Source organism: Periplaneta americana, chromosome 5 (assembly GCF_040183065.1).
Source record: "Periplaneta americana isolate PAMFEO1 chromosome 5, P.americana_PAMFEO1_priV1, whole genome shotgun sequence".
Taxonomy (NCBI): domain Eukaryota; kingdom Metazoa; phylum Arthropoda; class Insecta; order Blattodea; family Blattidae; genus Periplaneta; species Periplaneta americana.
The window spans coordinates 91,053,858-91,076,378 of NC_091121.1; the positions used below are offsets into that span (position 1 = coordinate 91,053,858).

The window sequence follows — 22,521 nt, forward strand, 5'->3', positions numbered from 1 at the left end:
ATCTGGTAAACTTAGAACAAAACTCAATAGTGTTTTACAAATTTCCAATATTAATATCTCTATTTAATTGTCAGCATTCAAACCCATTTCTGCCAAGCATTTACGTTCTCTAGAGACTGCACATTTTAATTCCTCTCTGGAACAACAAAATTCATCATGTGAATCATCTTCATTCACGGCAAATTTAAATGTTTGAAATAAAGCTTTTTCATTATAAAAAAATAGGAGAGAAAAATACTCAAAGAGAAGAAAAATACGGGAGCCGGGAGACTATTGAAAATTACTGTTAAATACGGGAGATCCCGGGAAATACTGGAGAGTTGGCAACCCTAGTGGTAGCAATAATAGCAACAAGTTAGTAGTACTAGTTTACTAGTAGCAGTAGAAATGAACACATAGTAAAGCTCTGTGCATCAGTGGTGGATTTTAGGCGACCAGCGAGAGCCGAAAGCTATGATGCCTACGTTACACAATCCGTGACTCAGTAAAGCTTTCCTTCAGGTCGTATTGGGCCGATATAACTGTCTCTGCAGGGAAAAGTAAAATGGGGAATTAAGGGGTAGTTTGCATACCTCAATTGAGGTATTAACGACCAGGTCTTATTATGTTCTTACTTCACATATCATATATTATATTACTACAGAATACACTGAAGATGTTGATGACATTAATACAATCTTTAAGTATTACAGTCCCTTATTAGCATTACTATTATAATCTTTACAACGACGACAGCGACAACACCTTTACGTTCGTCATTAACTACATAAATACATTGTGAAAGTATGAAAACGTCTCAGACTGCCTTTTACTAACTATTGTTTTCATCACAATTAGGGGGTCCTTGCACATATTAAAAAATAATTTGTACAACAGTTTGTAGGAGAAGATTGAATTTTATTTGAATTGCCATTTGTTATTACTTTTGTTGCAACTAATTTCCTAAATTAATATCATTTTATATTAATTTTTAAATTGACATTCATTTATTACCATTAATATTCTATATTGATATACATCATCATTTTTAAAACTTGTAAATTCATGAGGTTGTCTGGAATGAATTGTTGTTATAAAATCAGAATCACTATTACAGTCGTTATTAACATCACCCTGACAGTAGTAACGAAAATATTACAGTCCTTATCAGCGTAAGTATTACGGTCGTTATCAATGCAACTATAAGAGTCGTTATTAACATCATTATTACAATCCTTATTAGCGTAAACATTATAGTCCATATTAACGCAACAATTACAGTCCTTATTAACAAAATTATTACAGTCTTATTGACGCAGTTATTACGGTCATTATTATCGTAACTATTACAGTCCTTATTAATGCACATATTACGGTCTTTATTAATGCAACTATTACAGTCCTTATTAATGCACATATTATGGTCCTTATTAACGCAACTATTACAGTCCTTATTAACGCACATATTACGGTCCTTATTAATGCAACTATTACAGTCCTTATTAACAAAATTATTACAGTCCTTATTGACGCAATTATTACGGTCATTATTAACGTAACTATTACAGTCCTTATTAATGCACATATTACGGTCATTATTAAAGCAACAATTACAGTTCTTATTAACAAAACTATTGCTGTCCTTATTGACGCAGTTATTACGGTCATTATTAACGCAAATATTACAGTCCTTATTAACAAAATTATGACAGTCCTTATTGACGCAATTATTACGGTCATTATTAACGTAACTATTACAGTCCTTATTAATGCACATATTACGGTCATTATTAAAGCAACAATTACAGTTCTTATTAACAAAACTATTGCAGTCCTTATTGACGCAGTTATTACGGTCATTATTAATGCAACTATTACAGTCCTTATTAACGCACATATTACGGTCCTTATTAAAGCAATAATTACAATTCTTATTAAAAACTATTGCAGTCCTTATTGACGCAGTTATTACGGTCCTTATTAATGCAACTATTACAGTCCTTATTAATGCACATATTACGGTCCTTATTAATGCAACTATTACAGTCCTTATTAACAAAATTATTTCAGTCCTTATTGACGCAGTTATTACGGTTATTATTATCGTAACTATTACAGTCCTTATTAATGCACATATTACGGTCCTTATTAATGCAACTATTACAGTCCTTATTAACAAAATTATTACAGTCCTTATTGACGCAGTTATTACAGTTATTATTATCGTAACTATTACAGTCCTTATTAATGCACATATTACGGTCCTTATTAATGCAAATATTACAATCCTTATTAACAAAATTATTAGTCCTTATTGACGCGGTTATTACGGTCATTATTACGTAACTAACAGTCCTTATTAATGCACATATTACGGTCCTTATTAACGCAACAATTACAGTTCTTATTAACAAAACTATTGCAGTCCTTATTGACGCAGTTATTACGGTTATTATTATCGTAACTATTACAGTCCTTATTAATGCACATATTACGGTCCTTATTAATGCAACTATTACAGTCCTTATTAACAAAATTATTACAGTCCTTATTGACGCAGTTATTACAGTTATTATTATCGTAACTATTACAGTCCTTATTAATGCACATATTACGGTCCTTATTAATGCAAATATTACAATCCTTATTAACAAAATTATTAGTCCTTATTGACGCGGTTATTACGGTCATTATTACGTAACTAACAGTCCTTATTAATGCACATATTACGGTCCTTATTAACGCAACAATTACAGTTCTTATTAACAAAACTATTGCAGTCCTTATTGACGCAGTTATTACGGTCATTATTAACGCAACTATTACAGTCCTTATTCACACACACACACACATTGCGGTTTTTATTATCGCAACTATTAGTCTTTTTAAGGCAACTATTACAGTCCTTACTGACGTAGCTATTACAATCATTATTGTAACTGTCTAATGAACGCTTAAAAATAAATATAGAAGACACAAATAATTTAACTGAAGTTATCCGAAAGACAAAAATATTACATTATCAACAAAAGTTCGATGTATATAAATTTGAATTTCGTCAAACTGTAAATGAAGCCACTAGTACCGTAAACAAAGAAACTTTATACGATTACAGAAATTGTGACGCATAAAGGTCATACAACAAATAAAGAAGAGATTAATAATGAATTTAATAAATACATTTCAGAGATCGAACAGATAGCAAATACAGTCACTATTCACATCCTGAAATCCACATAATTACAATTATTTAATAGCAACCCCTTTTACATACATTTTTATTCTATGTTTGTGACAACAGAGTTAAAAAGCATTATTACTGGATCTATTCACATATCTGGCGACGAAAAAAATATATAAATAATTATAAGCTGGTATCATTATTGCCATTTTAGCGAAATTGTCAAATCATATTGTTTACGGACTCATTGGAATCTTTTTTCCAATGTAAACACTATTTTAGAAGACTAGGTTCTACAAGGGCTTGGTAGATTGGTTTCGTAATGCGCTTTTCGGTGTTTTACGTACATTAGGTTTGGTAGTACGTTCGGATTATTCGATGAGCGGATTGTTGAGGTTTGGCTTATGAAATTTCTACTGTACTTATAATTTTGTATGATTAAAATAGCCACCTGAGGAAGGCCATAAGAGTTATACTGGCAGGGGACTTCAACTGCCCAATTGATAATACGAGTAGGAAAACGGAACTAGTAATGAATTACCTACAAGAAGGAGGGCTATCACACCTAAACGATCGACAAGAGCAAACATACCTCTGACACAATGGCGGAAGTACAAATAGTTGATCTAGTACTGGTAAGGCTTCTGAAAATGGAGTCGCAAAAACTCCTCACAAGAACAGGCGGTGCCCTGATGACAAAACACATACCAGTCGCTACAAGCCTACACTACACCAAAATCATAGAACGACAAAACCAACATGAGGCAAAGCTATGGAGGGAACTGGACACTAATACACTATAGCAAAATGCAGGGAAGATAAAACAAAAAGGGAAATATCGACGAGGCATCATGCCTCATTGAAGACTACATCAAGAATGCAGCTCGAGAAGTGAACAGCTCCCGCAGGGCGAAAGAATGGTTTGATGACGAATGTTGTCAGATGAGACAAACAACACTGAAGCTGTTACGAGAAGCCAAACAATCAAGGGAGGCCGCACTGCTCGCGGCGTACCTAACAACCAGAAGAGAATGCAAAACTCTATAGAAGAAGAAAAGAATGGAACATATGGAGAAGCCGAACCTGAAGTCAGCCTTAAAGGACCCATACAGAGCAATACGTGACAGACAACTCCACTTCCCAATAGACATCCCAATGAAGATCTGGGTTGAACACATGGAAAAGATACTATGAAATGGGTCAAGATTTCTATAAATGCAGACAGGGAAATGGAACAATGTGCCGTATTCACCAGGAAGAAATGAAAAAAATGACACGATAAGCAAAAGGAAACAGAGAACCAGACCTACCCAAATCAACGATGAGCATCTGAAGACATCGTTAGACTTCCTAGGAACGTTTCAATGGAACTGATAACATTGTGCCACTGTCACATATACTGTGACACAGTACATGAGAGTAGGCCACCAAAGGGGAACAGAGAGATCGGTCATTCCATACAACATTTTAAGAATATCCCAGCGATGTCATGAATTTTTTTGGGCTTTTAATATAATAATGTTATTATGAAAATAAATTAAACTACCATGACCGCCATATCATTAATATTTTAGTCATACGGATGACTGAATAATGGGTGGCAGTTACATGTTATCCATCATTTAAAATATTCTAGACACCCTATATGAAGTGTCATCGGAATTGAACAGACGCCATTGTAAACATCAATAATTTTATTTTAATACCTTAAAGACTAATCCGAATAATATTAAGGCATGTTCACAAAAACACCTCATTGAAAAAAAATAGTTTTATATTCGAATGCAACATATTAAATTTCTGCGAATTTCATTCGTATTAAAGAAAATCTTATTACTAATCCATCTCCCAAGTTTTAAGACTTTATGTCAAAAAAACCAATGAACATTTAAATTAATAAAACATAATAATTTTTGTTCCGACGGTTTAAAATCGCTTGCTATGTGTGGCGGTAGCAGCGTTCGCGAGACTTCATAACGGTGAGTAATCTTAAACGTACGTCCCCCTGACTTTGATCACGTAACATTCTGTACGACAGGAGAGCCTACCTGCTGAGCTCCTTTGTTCAGGTGAGTTACTTTTATTAAAAACTGATATGATATTTAAGTCAACATTCTGATATTATCACAGTGGAATCAATATACCCTAAAGAATTAAGCACATGTTTTTTCGTGTGTAAAAATTAATTGCATTTTGTATTATGTATTTTTTAAATTATTTCACGGTGGGTAAGTATTTTAAAAATTATATATATTTTTTTCACTTTAAGGACATTTATAAACAAGGCTGTCGTTTTTCGAATTGCAATAAAATCATTATCCCATCTTCTTTTACATAGCAAGAAAACTTCAATAAATGAAGCCATGTTCTTTGTTAAACCAATATTTCAAATTCTGATTGCTGCCAAATTAAGAAAGATATAAATATAGCATTGCTTAAAATTCATATTTAGAACATACAAAATAATAACCTACTAAAATATTTTTAACTTTTGTATACTATCATATCTTATACTGTAGAACATACTGGAAATGTCGTCCTCCCACGGCTAAATAGATGTCGTATCGAAAAAACATTCTGATTGACAATATTCAATTCACCCATTGTAATGTTTCTGGTTTTATTTGTTCTACCGGTATATACGATATTTAATCTCACAATAATTAAAATGCTCATTGTGTAGCCAGTATCTTTCAGATTATCTGCAATTGAGAGAAGAAAATTAGCGTTTTGCTGGAAATGATTCCGGACTTCTCGGGCACTCTGTATATAGCAAGTAAAGACATGAAGTGAGGAGATGTACTGATGTGATACTATTCGCAAAAACCTAAATAATAAAAGAAACGACGGTAGATTAAAGTGAACGAGATAATAGCAGTGAAATATGGACTATTAATGAAATTTCAATTTCATTACATGCTATAAAAAGCTGCAACGGAGTATTTCTAAGTTGGTTATTTAACGATGATATTTGACGAGATGAGGCCGAGGTTCACCGAGACTATCAGACATTCGCCTTAGGGTTATGGAAAATCTAAGAAAAACCCAACCACCTAATAAAATAGCCAGTCTTAGCGGGAATCGAACCCACGCCCGAAACCAGTTCCGGATCAGCAGGCAAAGACGCTACCATCTAAACCAAGCCAGTGGCATTTTCTGGAGTATTGTTCGTCCAAGTGGTTATGTCACAGGATCGTCGAAAAGGTGGAAATCACGTGACAGTTACTTATCGGGTTCCTTTTCCATAAATTATTTTAAACAGTTGTATAATATTACGTAGATGTCCAATTCCGTTCAGCAAATTTATTCAGAGAAGAGTTAAGACTGACCTAACAGCTCAACTACTGCCTTTGTCACCAGAAACCGCGATGCGACATAACCAGTAATAAGGCACTAAAATGCAAAATATCAAATCTAATTATTTTAATAATCCTACGCAAACGTTTCTCAGCCGATGACCGAGCTCTATGACGCTAGATTGATCAATGAGAATCGAATTACACTGATAGAAAAGTATGCTGCTCAAACTCAATGAGTGATTTCCTCCTACGTTCATTTGTTTTATTTGTATATCGTCTCTGTTTCGATGTATCAGCAATCAAACAATTACGTGAGACTCGCAGTCTCAATAATTGCTCAATTAATTGAGGCACAGAGATCAAAAATGGGACTAGTCATGCGGATATCACTTTGAGAAAAACACAAAAAATTCACAGACTCCATTGTACTTGCTTTAACCCCTTGTTTTTGGTATTGTTACTTTGCACTTGTCCAGTTCTACTTATCCCACAAGGAGTTAGTTTTTTTAGACAACTCGATGTTGTCTTACATTGTCAACCACAAGAATGAAATCATCGCCGATTTGTTCACAAAATGGACGCACAATTGGTCGCAGTACCTCACGAATGTAACACTCGCTTGACATTGTGCCATCAAAAGACGCGAGCGGCGTCCGCCGTCCCAGCATGATCACAAGCCAAAACATGATTGACCCTCCGCGGAATGCGTGCAATCCTTGGACATGCTGCAGCCTTACCCCTCCAGACACTTGTGCGACGACTGTTGGGGTACAAGGCGATCCTGGTTTCGTCCGTGAACAGCACAAAACGCCACTCTGCAAGATTCCATTCACGGTGTGCTTGGAACCACCTCTGACGAACAGCTCTGTGGCGGTCACGGAAGAAGACACGAAGGAGGGGCCTTCTTGCGTGTATGGCTCTCTCATGCAAACGAATCCTGATGGTCTGAGTGGAAACTTGTACCTCTGAATCTCGTCCCTAGTCAGCTCGGAGCTGTGGCGCTAGCCTTCGGGCGTTTTGTGGCGCTTATCATAACAAAGCGGTCTTGAGCAGCTGCTGTGGAGCGAGGACGACCTATCCACGGACGATGAGACACGGAATGTGTCTGTTGATACCATGGCGGAAACCATGGTTGATACCTCCTTCAAACTGACGACACGTCACTTTGGTTGACTCCAAAACGGCTTGCCACAGCTGTCTGAGTTAGGCCTAGCTGAATCAGTGCGAAGATGCGTGCCCGGTTAAACAGTGTGATGGATCGCCTAGGCATGTTATGTGAAGAATTAGTAGAACGGAGAAAAATTCTCTCCCGCACCGGGACTCGAACCCGAGTTTTCAGCTCTACACGCTGACGCTTTATCCACTAAGCCTAGTTCCGATGTCGGATTAAATCCTTCTCAGTTTAAATTCTACATTTCTGTTCCTCTTTGGTGGCCTACCCTCATGTGTCACAGAATATGTGACAGTGGCACAATGTCCACCACTCTGTACAGAGATGCACTCATTACGAGTGACTAAGTGGCCGGGGTCAGACGGAACAATGCGCCATCTTGAATCACAAAGTGTTTACTTACGCTTATCATGATAAGGTCAGCACGTAGAGTTGAAAATCCGGGTTCGTGTCCCGGTGGTAATGCAGAATTCCTGCACGTAAATATCATATGTACTTCGGTACAACATAGTAATATGTGTATGTGAATGACAACATCCACCGATGATTACAGGCCGTGATATGAGATGTCCACTCTTTCTCTGTAGAGAGCAGAAAATCGGGGAAGCGATCAGTCGTAAAGCAGCGGACGAGCATGTGGATGTTTCAAAATGATACACTTTAGAAGTTCGTGAATGGCATTGTGGAAGCCTGAAGAAAGCCTAAATGTTTATTTTCCGTACTATTCATCGTTATGCAAAAAAGAAATGTACGTGTATATTACTGTAGTATATTGTCTGCATACAAAGCGTGGTGGCATTTTGAGCGTGAAGTCATATCGTGGACGTCAGCAAAATATAGAGTTGGACTCAATATAGAACCTTAAGGTACCGGTACTCCTGCATGAAATGGTTTGAAGGTGGAGATTGGTTTGAGATAGCGAACTCGAAATGTTCATCGTTTCAGTATTAGAATGGTATCCAATATGAGAGAAGCAGTAGCTTATTGTAAATATTTTTCCTTCAACTTGGTCATTTATTTTCATTACATAAATATAAAACAGCTTATAACATTAGGCCACAAGAGGAATTTAAACATTCACTAGTGCAGCCTAGCGGTAGGCCGTTGGCACCAACGCAACGAAGTGATTTGTTTTGGCAGAAGAATCACCTTGCGTTTTAATAAATCATTTCATCAGAAATAGAATAATAATCATGTGACGATCTTCTGCTCTCAGTATCAACTGGCTGATCTCTTCGTCTCATATTCCTATGCAATTGTTGCAAATGTTGATTAGATGAAGCGTTACGTTGACGGTTGTAGTGTGATGGACGTCTGTTAGATGGCAGATCAGACAGGCTGTGGCGTTGTGAGCGTTGTCTAGATGGCACTTCAGTCTGTTCATTGTAGATAAGAGACCGAGGCGGTGCTTCCGCATGGAAATGTGCCACTTCTATTGGTACGCTATATTCTGTCGGTGCCGTGGGAGAATATTGTCTTCGCGAGAAAGCAATTGCCAACTGGTCTTCAGCCTCTTTCAAATCGCTGTAGAAACTGTACACCACGATCCAGAAGTATATAACAGTACCTAGAGTGGAAGAAAAAGATTACATAAGAATAATACATTTAATAGCTTTTCACAAACCGATTATTCAATCACCCCATGATTTATACAATTGCGATTAGTAGGTTGAACGAAGTATGATAATATTGGTTATAACTATCTTTTAAATCATACTTTATAACAGAATAATGCAATGCACTCCTTCTTTTATATACATATAATGTAAGATTATTCAAGTCACTTCTACTTTCAAAACGTTATAGAGATTACAAAATCTGAGATAGGAGGCAAAAAATCACTGTCTTGAGGAAACAATGGGGTTTGTCTTATGGCATCTATTGCGTTTCCATAGTTATCATTTTGCTGATTAATACATTAATAATGTTATTACTGCTGTTACAAGAATGAATTTATTATTCAGTTTCAAGCCATGGTTCAATCATTAAATGTTAGTTCTAATACATAATGAAAGCAATAGGAGTGTTTTTCAAGGTCTGAGAAAATTTACAACACTTAAGGCAATGCGCTACTGAAAATAGTCAAATTTTGACAAACTTTATCAATCCTTTATTTTGGCGCTAAAAATATACGGTTTCATGAAAATTTTATCTCATTATCTTAATTATAAGTATACGTACTTTTATATAATTGTACAATTTGTGTTAATGCACGAGTTGTATGTAACCAAAACTTTAAATGTAATTATCACAAAAAAATAAAGTTTCTAAGTTTTCAACAGGTACTCATTTTATTTCTCAGTGTTTAAAGCTAGAGTGATGAAACCTGGCATACTTATTCATCAATATCTCTGTTGTGAAATGGAGCATTTGATTGGCTGTATTCAACATAGGTTTATTGCTAGAGAATTATACGTAAAGTAGTATTATTTTTTATTAATGTTTTAACATTTAAGAAATTATATCTTTTACAAATTAATAAATTAGAACACGATATTACTAATACTCAATTACATAATGTGCAGTGTTATTTTAAGAAAAAATTACATTTTTAAAAGCATAATAATTTTTTTATAAATAGGATTTTCACTAAAAATATTTAAAAGTTCAATTTTTTAAAAGTGTTTATGAGAAGAGATTGAAATTTACGTTGTGTTATGATATTGATGTGCACATTCAATAGAAATTTCAACTCTCTAGCTAAAAAATTGTGGATTTTAGAAATTTCAGTAGCGCATCGCCAAGGTTAAGAGAAGGTGCATATGCCATTCGTAATTATGGGGATTCATTCAGGAGATTTTGAGGAACCTGCTTCTATTGCTGATAAAAAATCTGATAGACCATAGTTACTGTTACTGCTGCTGGGCTGTTTGAAACAAATAATTAATTAAACACAAATAATTATTATCTAATTAATAGCATTTTTCAAGATTCCAGGCATCTTCAAATGAGCAATGACACAATTTGGAGAATTCTAAGAAAACATTTTAAGTTAGTCTGTATCCATACAAAATATATCCAGTGTTCGGACTCAAAGAAAGTGACAAGCACCAAATATAATGTGATTTTCCTTTATATGTTCTAGCAGAGATTTAATTAATCATTTACTGGACAAAATTTTCTGGACAGACGAATCATACGTCTTTCTTAATTGTGGAGTTAACACACGTAATTGCAAAATTTGGTCTGATTATGACTCTCAGATTTTATTTCGACAAGGTCCTCATGATTTTAAAGTCGCCATACTATAGTGTGTTGTTGCTTCACTTCACAATAATTCATTATTGGTCCATATTTCTTCGAAGAATACAACAATACAATAACACAGACTGCCAAAGTAAACGGGGAAAACTACTTTACTATGCTAAAGAATTCCTCACCAGACTAAAGAATCATGACAAGAAAATCATAATCTTCATGCAAGATGGCGCACCGCCCCAGTACTAATTAGTTTTAAACTAAAACTTGAGGGCCGTATTCATAGACAATCTTAGCGTGGGCTTCCGGTGGATGATCAGCGAACTAACGTTTTTCGTATTCCTAAACCAGTGTTAGCGATATGATATATGATATGAATCCTGTACAAGTAACCAGTCGATAGCCAGGGCTAGTTTAGCACGCTCGTAGCGCAGGCTGACGAAATGTCTATGAATAGCACCCTAAATTTCCATGTCCACCGACTCTTGTGTAGACTATATTTACGTAACATCTGTACTAAAATTCAAATATATAATAAATTATTTTATTTCCAATTACAATCAATGAAAACTGATCACAGCATTTAATGAATATTCCTATTTAGTCAACTGTCCGAAGACAGGTCTGAACCTCACAAGTGATACAAATAAGGCACCACTTATGAGGCAAATAGGCTACGAGGAATGGGATAGAGCGTGGTCAGTTCCTTTCCATTCATGAATATATTATCTTAAAATAAAATTCACAAAATTCAGTTAAATAAGTTCAGTAGTTTATTCAAAATGTGTTATTACTTATTAATTGTAGAAAAAATTAGGGCGTAACTAAATTTCATTTCAATATATATATACATAAATTTATAAAATTGCCATATAGTAACAAGATCCGTATCAAATTCATTTAATTGAGCCATCTTCAAAATTGTGAAAATTATAGCATTTTCTCTAACCTTCGGTAATGAGATCTATGTCCTCCTTAAATGGATCCATGGACGCCCGACGCTGAACAGAAACCATTACCAGTGACATTTCCAAGTCGCTTTAAAAACAAATTGTCTGACTTCTTGGATCGTATTGTAACTATGGACGGAACATTCATCCATCATTACAATCCAGAAACAAAAAAATTATCAAATGAATGGAAACACTCTGGTTCTTCCAGCCCAAAAAAAAATTTCGCGTTCGTATATCGGCAGGAAAATATCTCGGACCTTCACATCAGTTCTTTTTGGTGACGAAGACAAAATACTTTTGACAGAATATTCAGAATAAATTAAAACTTTATTACTGTTTATTATTATTAGACCCTATTATTTAAGGTTCAGGAAAATTTGCGGAAAAATGTAACAATTCCAAAGTTGTGCTGTTCTTCCAAAAAATGTACCCGTTCATTCGCTCCAGATTACATTTCAGAAAATTGATGAAGTTAGCCCTCCATTTTAGCCAGATTATTGTGTAAGATTCGTTTGCATACAAAGATAAGCATTATTATTCAATGGGTTGGAATTGCATTATGACCGTTGTGCTCAGTGTACGCGTATAAGTGTTAAATTATTATATATTGAATATATAAAGAATGAACCGTAAGTAATGTCAATAATTTCAGGGGATTATTCTTTGAGATATTTCAAAACAAAAAACTTTAATACAATTTTGCTCGTTTTCGCTTCCTTTTCGAGATAAAATTGTTTTATATGAAACATTTCATAGCGTGTTTTGGGATAGCCATTAATTTAATTCCCAATATGCTCAGTCAGTTTAAGAGAGCAGTGTATTGTGATAACTGATTGAAAGAAATTTAATTTTGTTCTTTAAATGTGAAGAAATTTGATCCGAACAAATGTAACTTTTGATTCTGAGAAAAAAATTGAAATGTTTTCTTTCAATGGAATATTTTGCGACGCTTTATCAACTGCTAAAACTATCTAGCATCAGAGTGAAATGAAAGTAAATAATATCGAAATGAGTCCAGGGTCCAGAGTCGAAAGTTACCCAACAATTCCTCTTAATGGGTTGAAGGAAAACCCTGGAAAAACCTCAACCAGGGAACTCTTCCCAACCAGGATTTGAACCAGGGCCCGCTCGTTTCACGGTCAGTCATGCTAACCGTTATTTCACAGCGGTAGAATTTTAAAATGTTCACCCTGGTGACGTAGATCCCACATGTTATGATATATAGGATTACATCGTAATATGTGGAACCCACGTCACCGGTATGTATATGTAATAAACAGTAACCGTTTCTAAGTTATGCTGAAAATTTATCAATACCGCCACTACATATATTGTCAATAAATATTACTTGATGGCAAATAATTTTGAGTGAACAGCAATTAACATGAATTTAAACTCTATTAGCTGTGATTTAATGGTAATTAACAAATTAATTTTATAAATGTGTACAAAAGTGTACTTACACAAGAAAGGTACGACGCAGGATAGTATGGCAACCCCTACTTCTTCCAAGGGGATAATCAAATAAAAATGAAAGGGTGAAAGTTTCTTCACCCAAACAGCTGCCCAAACCATTTCCGCGAATGCCACAATTGGAAATGCAACATGCCAGCAGATCCATGGCACCAAAAACCTGTATTGTTTCTGAAATACAAGTGTTTTATTAGGCCTTAAAATCTATTTGAAAGTCCATATTTCACATATGAAACATATAAAACTCATATTACTTCGAATTACTTCAGAAAATATTTTTGTCAGCAACTTTATAAGAAAATGCTTACAAATGGCTTTTAAGGAACCCGCAGGTTCATTACCGCCCTCAAATTATCCCGCCATTGGTCCCTACCCTCTGCAAGATTAAAGCTGTCTCTATCATCATATCCCACCTCCCTCAAATCCATTTTAATATTATCCTCCCATCTACGCCTCGGCCTCCCCAAAAGTATTTTTCCCTCCGGTCTCCCAACTAACACTCTATATGCATTTTTGGATTCGCCCATACGTGCTACATGCCCTGCCCATCTCAAACGTCTGGATTTAATATTCCTAATTATGTCAGGTGAAGAAACAAAGCGTGCAGCTCTGCGTTGTGTAACTTCCTCCATTCTCCTGTAACTTCATCCCTCTTAGCTCCAAATATTTTCCTAAGAAACCTATTCTCAAACACCCTTAATCTCTGTTCCTCTCTCAAAGTGAGAGTCCAAGTTTCACAACCATACAGAACAACCGGTAATATAACTGTTTTATAAATTCTAACTTTCAGATTTTTGAGAGCAGACTGGATGACAAAAGCTTCTCAACCGAATAATAACAGGTATTTCCCATATTTATTCTGCGTTTAATTTCCTCCCACGTATCATTTATATTTGTTACCTTTGCTCCAAGATATTTGAATTTTTCCACCTCTTCGAAGGATAAATCTCCAATTTTTATGTTTCCATTTCATACAATATTCTGGTCACGAGACATGATCACATACTGTACTTTGTCTTTTCGGGATTTGGAATGGAATGGAATTTAACTGATGGGGGCACGGATGACCCAGCACTGCGACCTCTTGAGATCTATCGCTCTAACCCTCGATATGAACGCGCACCGCCCTAACTAAATGACTCCCTTAACGACCGGTCCCTTCAGCCGACAGAATCCATGTACCATTACTGCTTCGGCAAATTCCCCCAAGGGCCCCTGTCGGTCCGAGGCGAAACTCCTCCCCCGAGTAGGTCCGCCTCGGGTGTCATTGCATAAGCCATCCAACGTCGCGTAACTACAATCCACGGAGGCCCGGTCGAGAGAGTCAGCAGCTTCGGGAGGCCGCCTGTAGTGTGATCTGAAAAACCAGGAAAGGGATGATGAGGAAAGGATGATGGGGGAGGAAAGAAAGTGGCGAAGATGGGTGGGGTTCCAATCGCCTGATAGTTATCATCCATAGGAGTGAGGGGAAAAGCCCCGAAAAAACCTCACCCAGGCAACTCGGAATCGAACCCGGGACCGCTGGGTTCGGAGTTAGACTCGCTAACCCCTCAGCCACAACGGTGGACCTTTTCGAGATTTACTTCCAAACCTATCGCTTTACTTGCTTCAAGTAAAATTTCCGTGTTTTCTTTAATCTAATCTCCTAACATATTCACGTCATCCACATACAGTAAACAGTAAACAAGAAGCTGATGTAAACCGTTCAATTCCAAACCCTGTCTGTTATCCTGAACTTTCCTAATGGCATATTCTAGAGCGAAGTTAAAGAGTAAAGGTGATAGAGCATCTCCTTGCTTTAGCCCGCAGTGAATTGGAAAAGCATCAAATAGAAATTGGCCTATACTGACTCTGCTGTAAGTTTCACTGAGACACATTTTAATTAATCGAACTAGTTTATTGGGAATACCAAGTTCAATAAGAATATTATATAAAACTTCTCTCTTAACCGAGTCATATGCCTTTTTGAAATCTATGAATACCTGATGTACTGCACCCTTATATTCCCATCTTTTCTCCAGTATCTGTCGAATACAAAAAAATGTGATCAATAGTGAATTATGCCTAAAACCGCACTGATGATCCCCAATAATTTTGTTTACGTACGGAGTTAATCTTCTCAAAATAAAATTGGACCAAATTTTGTACGACGTCAACAAAAGTGACATTCCTGGATAGTTACTACAGTTAGTCTTGTGCCCCGTCTTAAAGATAGGTACGATTATAGACTCACTCCATTGTTCTGGTACATTTTCCTTTTCCCAAATAGCAAGTACCAGTTTATACTGTAAATTTCGCTGGATAATGCGCTTTCATTCTCTTATATTAATTCTGCTGTAATTTGACCGATACCTACAGACTTGTAGTTTTTCAGATTTTCAATCGCAATTTTGACTTCTGAAAGTGTGGGTTCGGGTATAAATGGCTCAGCAGTTTGTATTTGAATTTCGTTCCTGTCATTTCTATTTGGCCTATGTACATTTAGTAGTTGCCCGAAATAGTTTTTCCATCTGTTCAGGATTGAATGAGTGTCTGCAAGCAAGTCACCATTCTCATCCTTGATCACGTTTACCCTTGCCTGATATCCGTTCTTAAATTCCTTTATACCCTTATATAAATCTCCAATGTTTTTATTCTTACTATTTGTTTCTACCTCATTCAGTTTTTTCCTCAAGTAACCTTTCTTTTTATTCCTAAGAGTACGACTTGCTTCCCGTCTTTCATTGAAATAATTATCTCTATTCTCCTCAACTGGATCCTATAAGAATTTCAATATTGCCTGTTTCCTTCTTTCTACTACCTTGGAACAATCATCAAACCACGGTTATACATAAACAATTTTTTTTAAGATAGTGATGCTTATGTTAATACTTTAGTAAGAATATCCAACAACGTAACCAAAATTATGCAATTTTTAATTGGTTATTTAACGACGCTGTATTAACTACCTGGTTATTTAGCGTCGATGGATTTGTGACAGAGAGTTGGCATTTGGCGAGATGAGGCTGAGGATTTGTCAGAGAATATCTGACATTTGCTTTACGATTGGGGATTGATCGCCGATATCGCCAAATTCAAGATGAATAAACTTCTATGTTATGTTTAATAATAAGGAAGACTATATTATTACTATATACATTAACAATCACATTTGAATTTATATGAATTGTTCTGCTGTTTCAACTTAACCAAAAAAAAAAAAAAAAAAAAAAACGCTAAATTTCAATCTCCATTTAAAAAGATCATGTATGACACAATTTTTACTAAATATTAATGTGTACGCCGAGTTAGCTCTGTGGCAGCTTGTCTACCTGCAGACTATACGACTCGGGTTCGATTGCCGGCGGAGCAAGAGATTTTCGTGTAAAATTTCTACCTCGGGACTAGGAGAGGTGGCCATGCACAACTTCCAATGACTAGAAGGCGTACGAGTAAGACAAATGTTCATTAAAATTACTTACTAACATCGCACCATAGAGAAGAAGCAGGTTGATAATTATCCATAAAAAGCATGATATTCCAAAGAGAGACACCATATAGTTTCCCTCTGCAAGCGAAAATAAAACAAACGTTATTATGTTACAGAATACCACAATCAATTTAAATCTATCTTTTTTTTTTCTTTTCACCAATTTGTAGATATAAAACTTTCCAGGGAGTATGTTCATTGTATGTCCATGAGAAAAAAAGAAACAATTTTATTGAAATAATGTTCTGAAATTTTAAGGTCAATCAATGACGGAATTTTATTGCTAAATTCACGTTCATAATAGTAAAGAATGCATAATGAATCATAATAAATAAAACTATTACAGAATTAAATATATCACTCATTTGCTGCAAAAGTGACACATCTAAACATTGTCAAGTATTTTAGTTGATAGTATAGAAAAAATCGTTATGTTATAGCGATTTTTTCTGCACTATCAACTCCAAAAATTGCCAATTTTTAGAATGTGTCACTGTTGCAACAAATGAGCGATATGTATTTTACTTTATGTCATTAGTAGAGTCCTATTATACTTAAAACTTTACATTGTCATGTTCTTTATCTCTATTATTGTATAACTTATGTGTCCATATCGTTACCATAGAAACTGCTACCGCTAATCAAGTAACTGAAACCAGCTGCAGCTCCAGCAATTGAGATTATCTGCAAACATGCAAAAATAAGTAAGGTCCTTGTGTAAGATGATTCTGTATTTAGTTTCTGTCAATACAAAACTCTTATAATAATAATAATAATAATAATAATAATAATAATAATAATAATAATAATAATAATAATAATAATAATAATAATAATAATAATAATAATAATCCGTGGCGCCACAGCACACGAAGGGCCAAAGCCGACCAGCCGGCTGCTGGCCTCACGGCCACATGCCGAAGCAGAGGTGGACGATCATCCAAACAGAATGGAGGTATCGTGTGGTTAGCACGATGAGCCCCCAACCGTTAGAGCTGGTTTGCGTAACCGGATTTCGCTACCTATCGTAGCTCCCCAAGTGCTTCACGATCCTGGGTGGACACCGGTCCCATACACTGGCCGAAATTTCATGAGAAAATTTCTTCTCCCAATAGGACTCAACCAGCGCGCATTCTGTAACGCGAGTCCCAGGCAGAATGTCTTGGACCACGACGCCACGGCGCGGGACACAAAACTCTTATAGTAACGCTTAATATATATGAGAAAAATTCCTGATTATTAGTTGTAATGCCACGTAAGTTTGTTGTAAACACCTTTAAATATTATCGATAAAGGCCTTTCTTAACTAAATCATTCTGAAGAGTAGCCACCTTCGCAGCTCATTTGGTAGAGCAATGGCTTACGACAATCTTGAGTTGAAATATCGGCTGTCACATACTTATTATGGTACACACGCCAAAGTTGTGAAGGTTTTTCACGGGGTTTCCCTGTTTTACCCTCGTCATGTTTACGGACACACTTTACAATTCTCCCAACATTACCATCTGAATTTAAAAAATAGGATATCACTTGAGTCTGCGTGACGTCGAATCGATCGTTCGCCATAGTGAATGTTCCTCACGACTTGCCCAAAGATTTGCAGATTGCAGTGGTGATGGATTATGGAAAGAAATCGTTGAGAAGGCCAGAACTTCAATGAAGTTGTAGTGCCTTAAGATGAAGATGATGAAGAAGAAGAAGAAGAAGAAGAAGAAGTGATGATGGATTGTAAAGACTCGTTCATAAATCTGCATACAAAGTACATATATAAGCCCCCACCTAGGTTCTTCCTTGCATGACGAGAACTTGACTCATGTAGATCTGTGATGTATGGCGGTCCACACCAAGAGATATGATATAGGGATCTGATGGCTGGAGAGGAATATAATAGAATCAGAAAGACAATTTTAGATGGCAGTGGTGATGAATTCTACAACACTCATAAAGTGGACAAAAGGCACCGGGAGCCCTGATCCAAGTTTTTCTTTCCGATGAGAATTACTCATGTAGATCTGTGATGTACGGCAATCCACCATCAGAAGGAATTTGATGACTGGAGATGAATGTGTAATGAGAAGGATGGTGGAGCCGGCGTAGCCAGCGTAGTCTGCTGCGTAATGGGCGCGCAATTCTGTCCATTACGAAATTATGAGTTTTTATTCTTTCAATTATAATTGAGCCCGTCAGAGCAAAAGTGGTGTAAGTCAAAATTGTGTAATGAGGTTTAAAGTAAAAATTCTGTAAAATACAGTGCAAAGTAGCAATTAATATGCCCTTCCTGCTACCCACTGACTACTAATAGTTTAAATAAATTGAATTTTAATTGCTACTTTGCGCTGTATTTTGCATAATGTTTACTTTAACCCTCATTAGCCATTTTTGACTTGCACCACTTTTGCTCTAAACGGCTCAATTATTCCTTTACATTTTCTACCAACTGCTGTAATTGAATACAAAAATAAACATAACCCACTTAACTTCGTGTATGGTTTCATTTGAACTCAACCAGTGAGTACAAATTATTCTACAGTAAATATTACAATGGGATTGAACAGAAATTTGAATTAAAAAAGGACCGGTATTAGTAAATATCGTCACCATCCCCATAACCATCACCACCACCATTACCACCGTTTCATTATCATCGCCACTATAATAATAATAATAATAATAATAATAATAATAATAATAATAATAATAATAAAGATTTTACTATCATCATCATTATCATCACCACCACCATCATTGTCACCTACTTCAAGCATTCTTTGCTATGGACTGTTTCGTCCTCATCAGACACACATACACTACAGTTCCTGTGGAAGGAAAGTAAATCTGAATTTTTCTGTCTGAAGTGAAAACAAAATCCATAGGATTATTAGCGAGAGCACAACCACTTGCACAGAAGTAGATGAAAGAAGTGAAAGATTCGATGAAAGCGATAGCGCGTGCTATGGTGACTGGCCAACATGGTGACTCCATCATTGACAACAGGCTTTCAGGTCTTTTACTTACTTTCAGATTTTTATAAAATATTACAGAAGACACTATTCAATAACAAAATTTATTCACTTCTCGAACATTTTGAAATGTCAAGTACCACCATTCTAAATTCTTAAATTATAAACACATTACTATGAAATTAAGACAACACAACTTAACTATCTAGAAGACACTGATTTTAATTTAAAAATTATTGCCGGTCTTCGATGTTCGGAAGTTTTCTCCTTATAACTGAAAGGCACACAATACGTCTCAGACATCTCCAAAGCAACATAAACTCTATGCACAATCATTATAACAATTTAACACGAGATTTAAATTGAAATATTTTACCAGATAGAGAAATCCTGCACCTAGAGTGACTCCCCTTAGACTTCCAACTCCACAGAAAGGAGTTTTTATTCTTGGAATCTTCATCACAATTTCACAGGAATAAGCCATTTAGTCTGATTTAACGTCTAACCACGAGAATGCTTTTCACTTTAAATGAGATAGGAATTCAGTGATAAGGAATGTTTTTTTTTCCAATACGTTTATCAGATAATAGCTTTGTAACATATTAAATCAGTGCAGTAAGCAATTAAGTTGTTGCGGATTGTCGGCAGATAATACAACAGTGTAATTTACCAACCTAACGTAACAAAATTCTTGTTTCCTTGATCTTAAAACGGCTAAGGTCATACTTACGCGCTTATGACTATCTAAATTCGTAACATTGCCCAGAAGATCTCATGTGTCCATCATATTGGGAGAGTGAGTGTCAGGACTCTATGACTAAGGGTTTTTTTAGTGGGGTATTTTACAATGCTGTATCAACATCTCAGGTTATTTACGCTCAGAATGAAATGAAGGTGATAATGCCGATGAAATGATTCCGCGGTCCAGCACCGATAGTTTCCTAGCACTTGCTCATATTGGGTTGAGGAGAAACCCTGGAAAAAAACCTCAACCAGGTAAGGAAAAGTAAGTGCAGGTTTGTGTCGCCTTAGTGCTGCCATTTTCCTGTGTAGCATTTTCTCAATTGGACTTGTATTGTGGCGATCATACCCATGAAGACCCAAAATTTAATACGTGGTAGTAGTATAATAATAGCAGCAGTAGCAGCAGTAGTATAATAATAGCAGCAGTAGCAGCAGTAGTATAATAATAGCAGCAGTAGCAGCAGTAGTATAATAATAGCAGCAGTAGCAGCAGTAGTATAATAATAGCAGCAGTAGCAGCAGTAGTATAATAATAGCAGCAGTAGCAGCAGTAGTATAATAATAGCAGCAGTAGCAGCAGTAGTATAATAATAGCAGCAGTAGCAGCAGTAGTATAATAATAGCAGCAGTAGCAGCAGTAGTATAATAATAGCAGCAGTAGCAGCAGTAGTATAATAATAGCAGCAGTAGCAGCAGTAGTATAATAATAGCAGCAGTAGCAGCAGTAGTATAATAATAGCAGCAGTAGCAGCAGTAGTATAATAATAGCAGCAGTAGCAGCAGTAGTATAATAATAGCAGCAGTAGCAGCAGTAGTATAATAATAGCAGCAGTAGCAGCAGTAGTATAATAATAGCAGCAGTAGCAGCAGTAGTATAATAATAGCAGCAGTAGCAGCAGTAGTATAATAATAGCAGCAGTAGCAGCAGTAGTATAATAATAGCAGCAGTAGCAGCAGTAGTATAATAATAGCAGCAGTAGCAGCAGTAGTATAATAATAGCAGCAGTAGCAGCAGTAGTATAATAATAGCAGCAGTAGCAGCAGTAGTATAATAATAGCAGCAGTAGCAGCAGTAGTATAATAATAGCAGCAGTAGCAGCAGTAGTATAATAATAGCAGCAGTAGCAGCAGTAGTATAATAATAGCAGCAGTAGCAGCAGTAGTATAATAATAGCAGCAGTAGCAGCAGTAGTATAATAATAGCAGCAGTAGCAGCAGTAGTATAATAATAGCAGCAGTAGCAGCAGTAGTATAATAATAGCAGCAGTAGCAGCAGTAGTATAATAATAGCAGCAGTAGCAGCAGTAGTATAATAATAGCAGCAGTAGCAGCAGTAGTATAATAATAGCAGCAGTAGTATAATAATAGCAGCAGTAGCAGCAGTAGTATAATAATAGCAGCAGTAGCAGCAGTAGTATAATAATAGCAGCAGTAGCAGCAGTAGTATAGTAATAGCAGCAGTAGCAGCAGTAGTATAGTAATAGCAGCAGTAGCAGCAGTAGTATAGTAATAGCAGCAGTAGCAGCAGTAGTATAGTAATAGCAGTAGCAGCAGTAGTATAGCAGCAGCAGCAGCAGCAGCAGCAGCAGCAGCAGCAGCAGCAGCAGCAGCAGCAGCAGCAGCAGTAGTAGTAGTAGTAGCAGTAGTAGCAGCAGGAGCAGCAGGAGCAGCAGCAGCAGCAGCAGCAGCAGCAGCAGCAGCAGCAGCAGCAGTAGTAGTTTGGTAATCATAGTGGTAGTAATAGCAATAGTAGTAGAAATGGTAGCAGTAATAGTAGCAGTAGCAGAAGTAGTGGTACTAATAATAGTAGCATTAGTGGTAGCAATCACTAAGGTTGCCAACTTTTTAAAAAAAAACACGGTAGACTAAGGAATCAGCAGAATTTAAGGAATTAGGTACAGCTTACAGCAGTAAATTTACATTTTTCCTCCATTACTTTATCTTGTACAACAATAAAAATTAGTATGTGTAAAACACTGTCCTTCTGCTATATAAAAAATATTTTTACAATTTAAAAAAAATTGTTTACATTTTTTTTTTTCAAAATTCAGTTCACCGTGCAGTGAAGAAGCCTTTCCAACATAACTCAAAAAC

The 22,521-nt window shown here is 36.1% G+C and overlaps 1 protein-coding gene across 1 annotated transcript; it reads right to left on the reverse strand.

Annotated features, from left to right (window-relative positions):
* Window positions 1–31: 31 nt before the first annotated feature.
* Window positions 32–20,803, reverse strand: LOC138699974 (uncharacterized). The gene is made up of 5 exons (XM_069826220.1): window positions 20,060–20,803; window positions 17,344–17,407; window positions 16,716–16,801; window positions 13,245–13,425; window positions 32–9,197 (listed from the first exon to the last, which is right to left on the reverse strand). The coding sequence occupies exons 1-5, from the start codon at window positions 20,165–20,167 to the stop codon at window positions 8,788–8,790; spliced, it is 849 nt and encodes a 282-aa protein (XP_069682321.1). The 5' UTR covers window positions 20,168–20,803; the 3' UTR covers window positions 32–8,787.
* Window positions 20,804–22,521: the final 1,718 nt, after the last annotated feature.

Excerpts from the sequence above, each read along its gene's own strand:
- LOC138699974 (XM_069826220.1), bottom strand. The coding sequence starts at position 20,167 with ATGGCTTATTCCTGTGAAATTGTGATGAAGATTCCAAGAATAAAAACT. Across the intron at positions 17,408-20,059 it reads GTGCAGGATTTCTCTATCTG|ATAATCTCAATTGCTGGAGC; the intron begins GTAAAATATTTC and ends GCATGTTTGCAG. Across the intron at positions 9,198-13,244 it reads CTGCGTCGTACCTTTCTTGT|GTACTGTTATATACTTCTGG; the intron begins GTAAGTACACTT and ends CTTCCACTCTAG.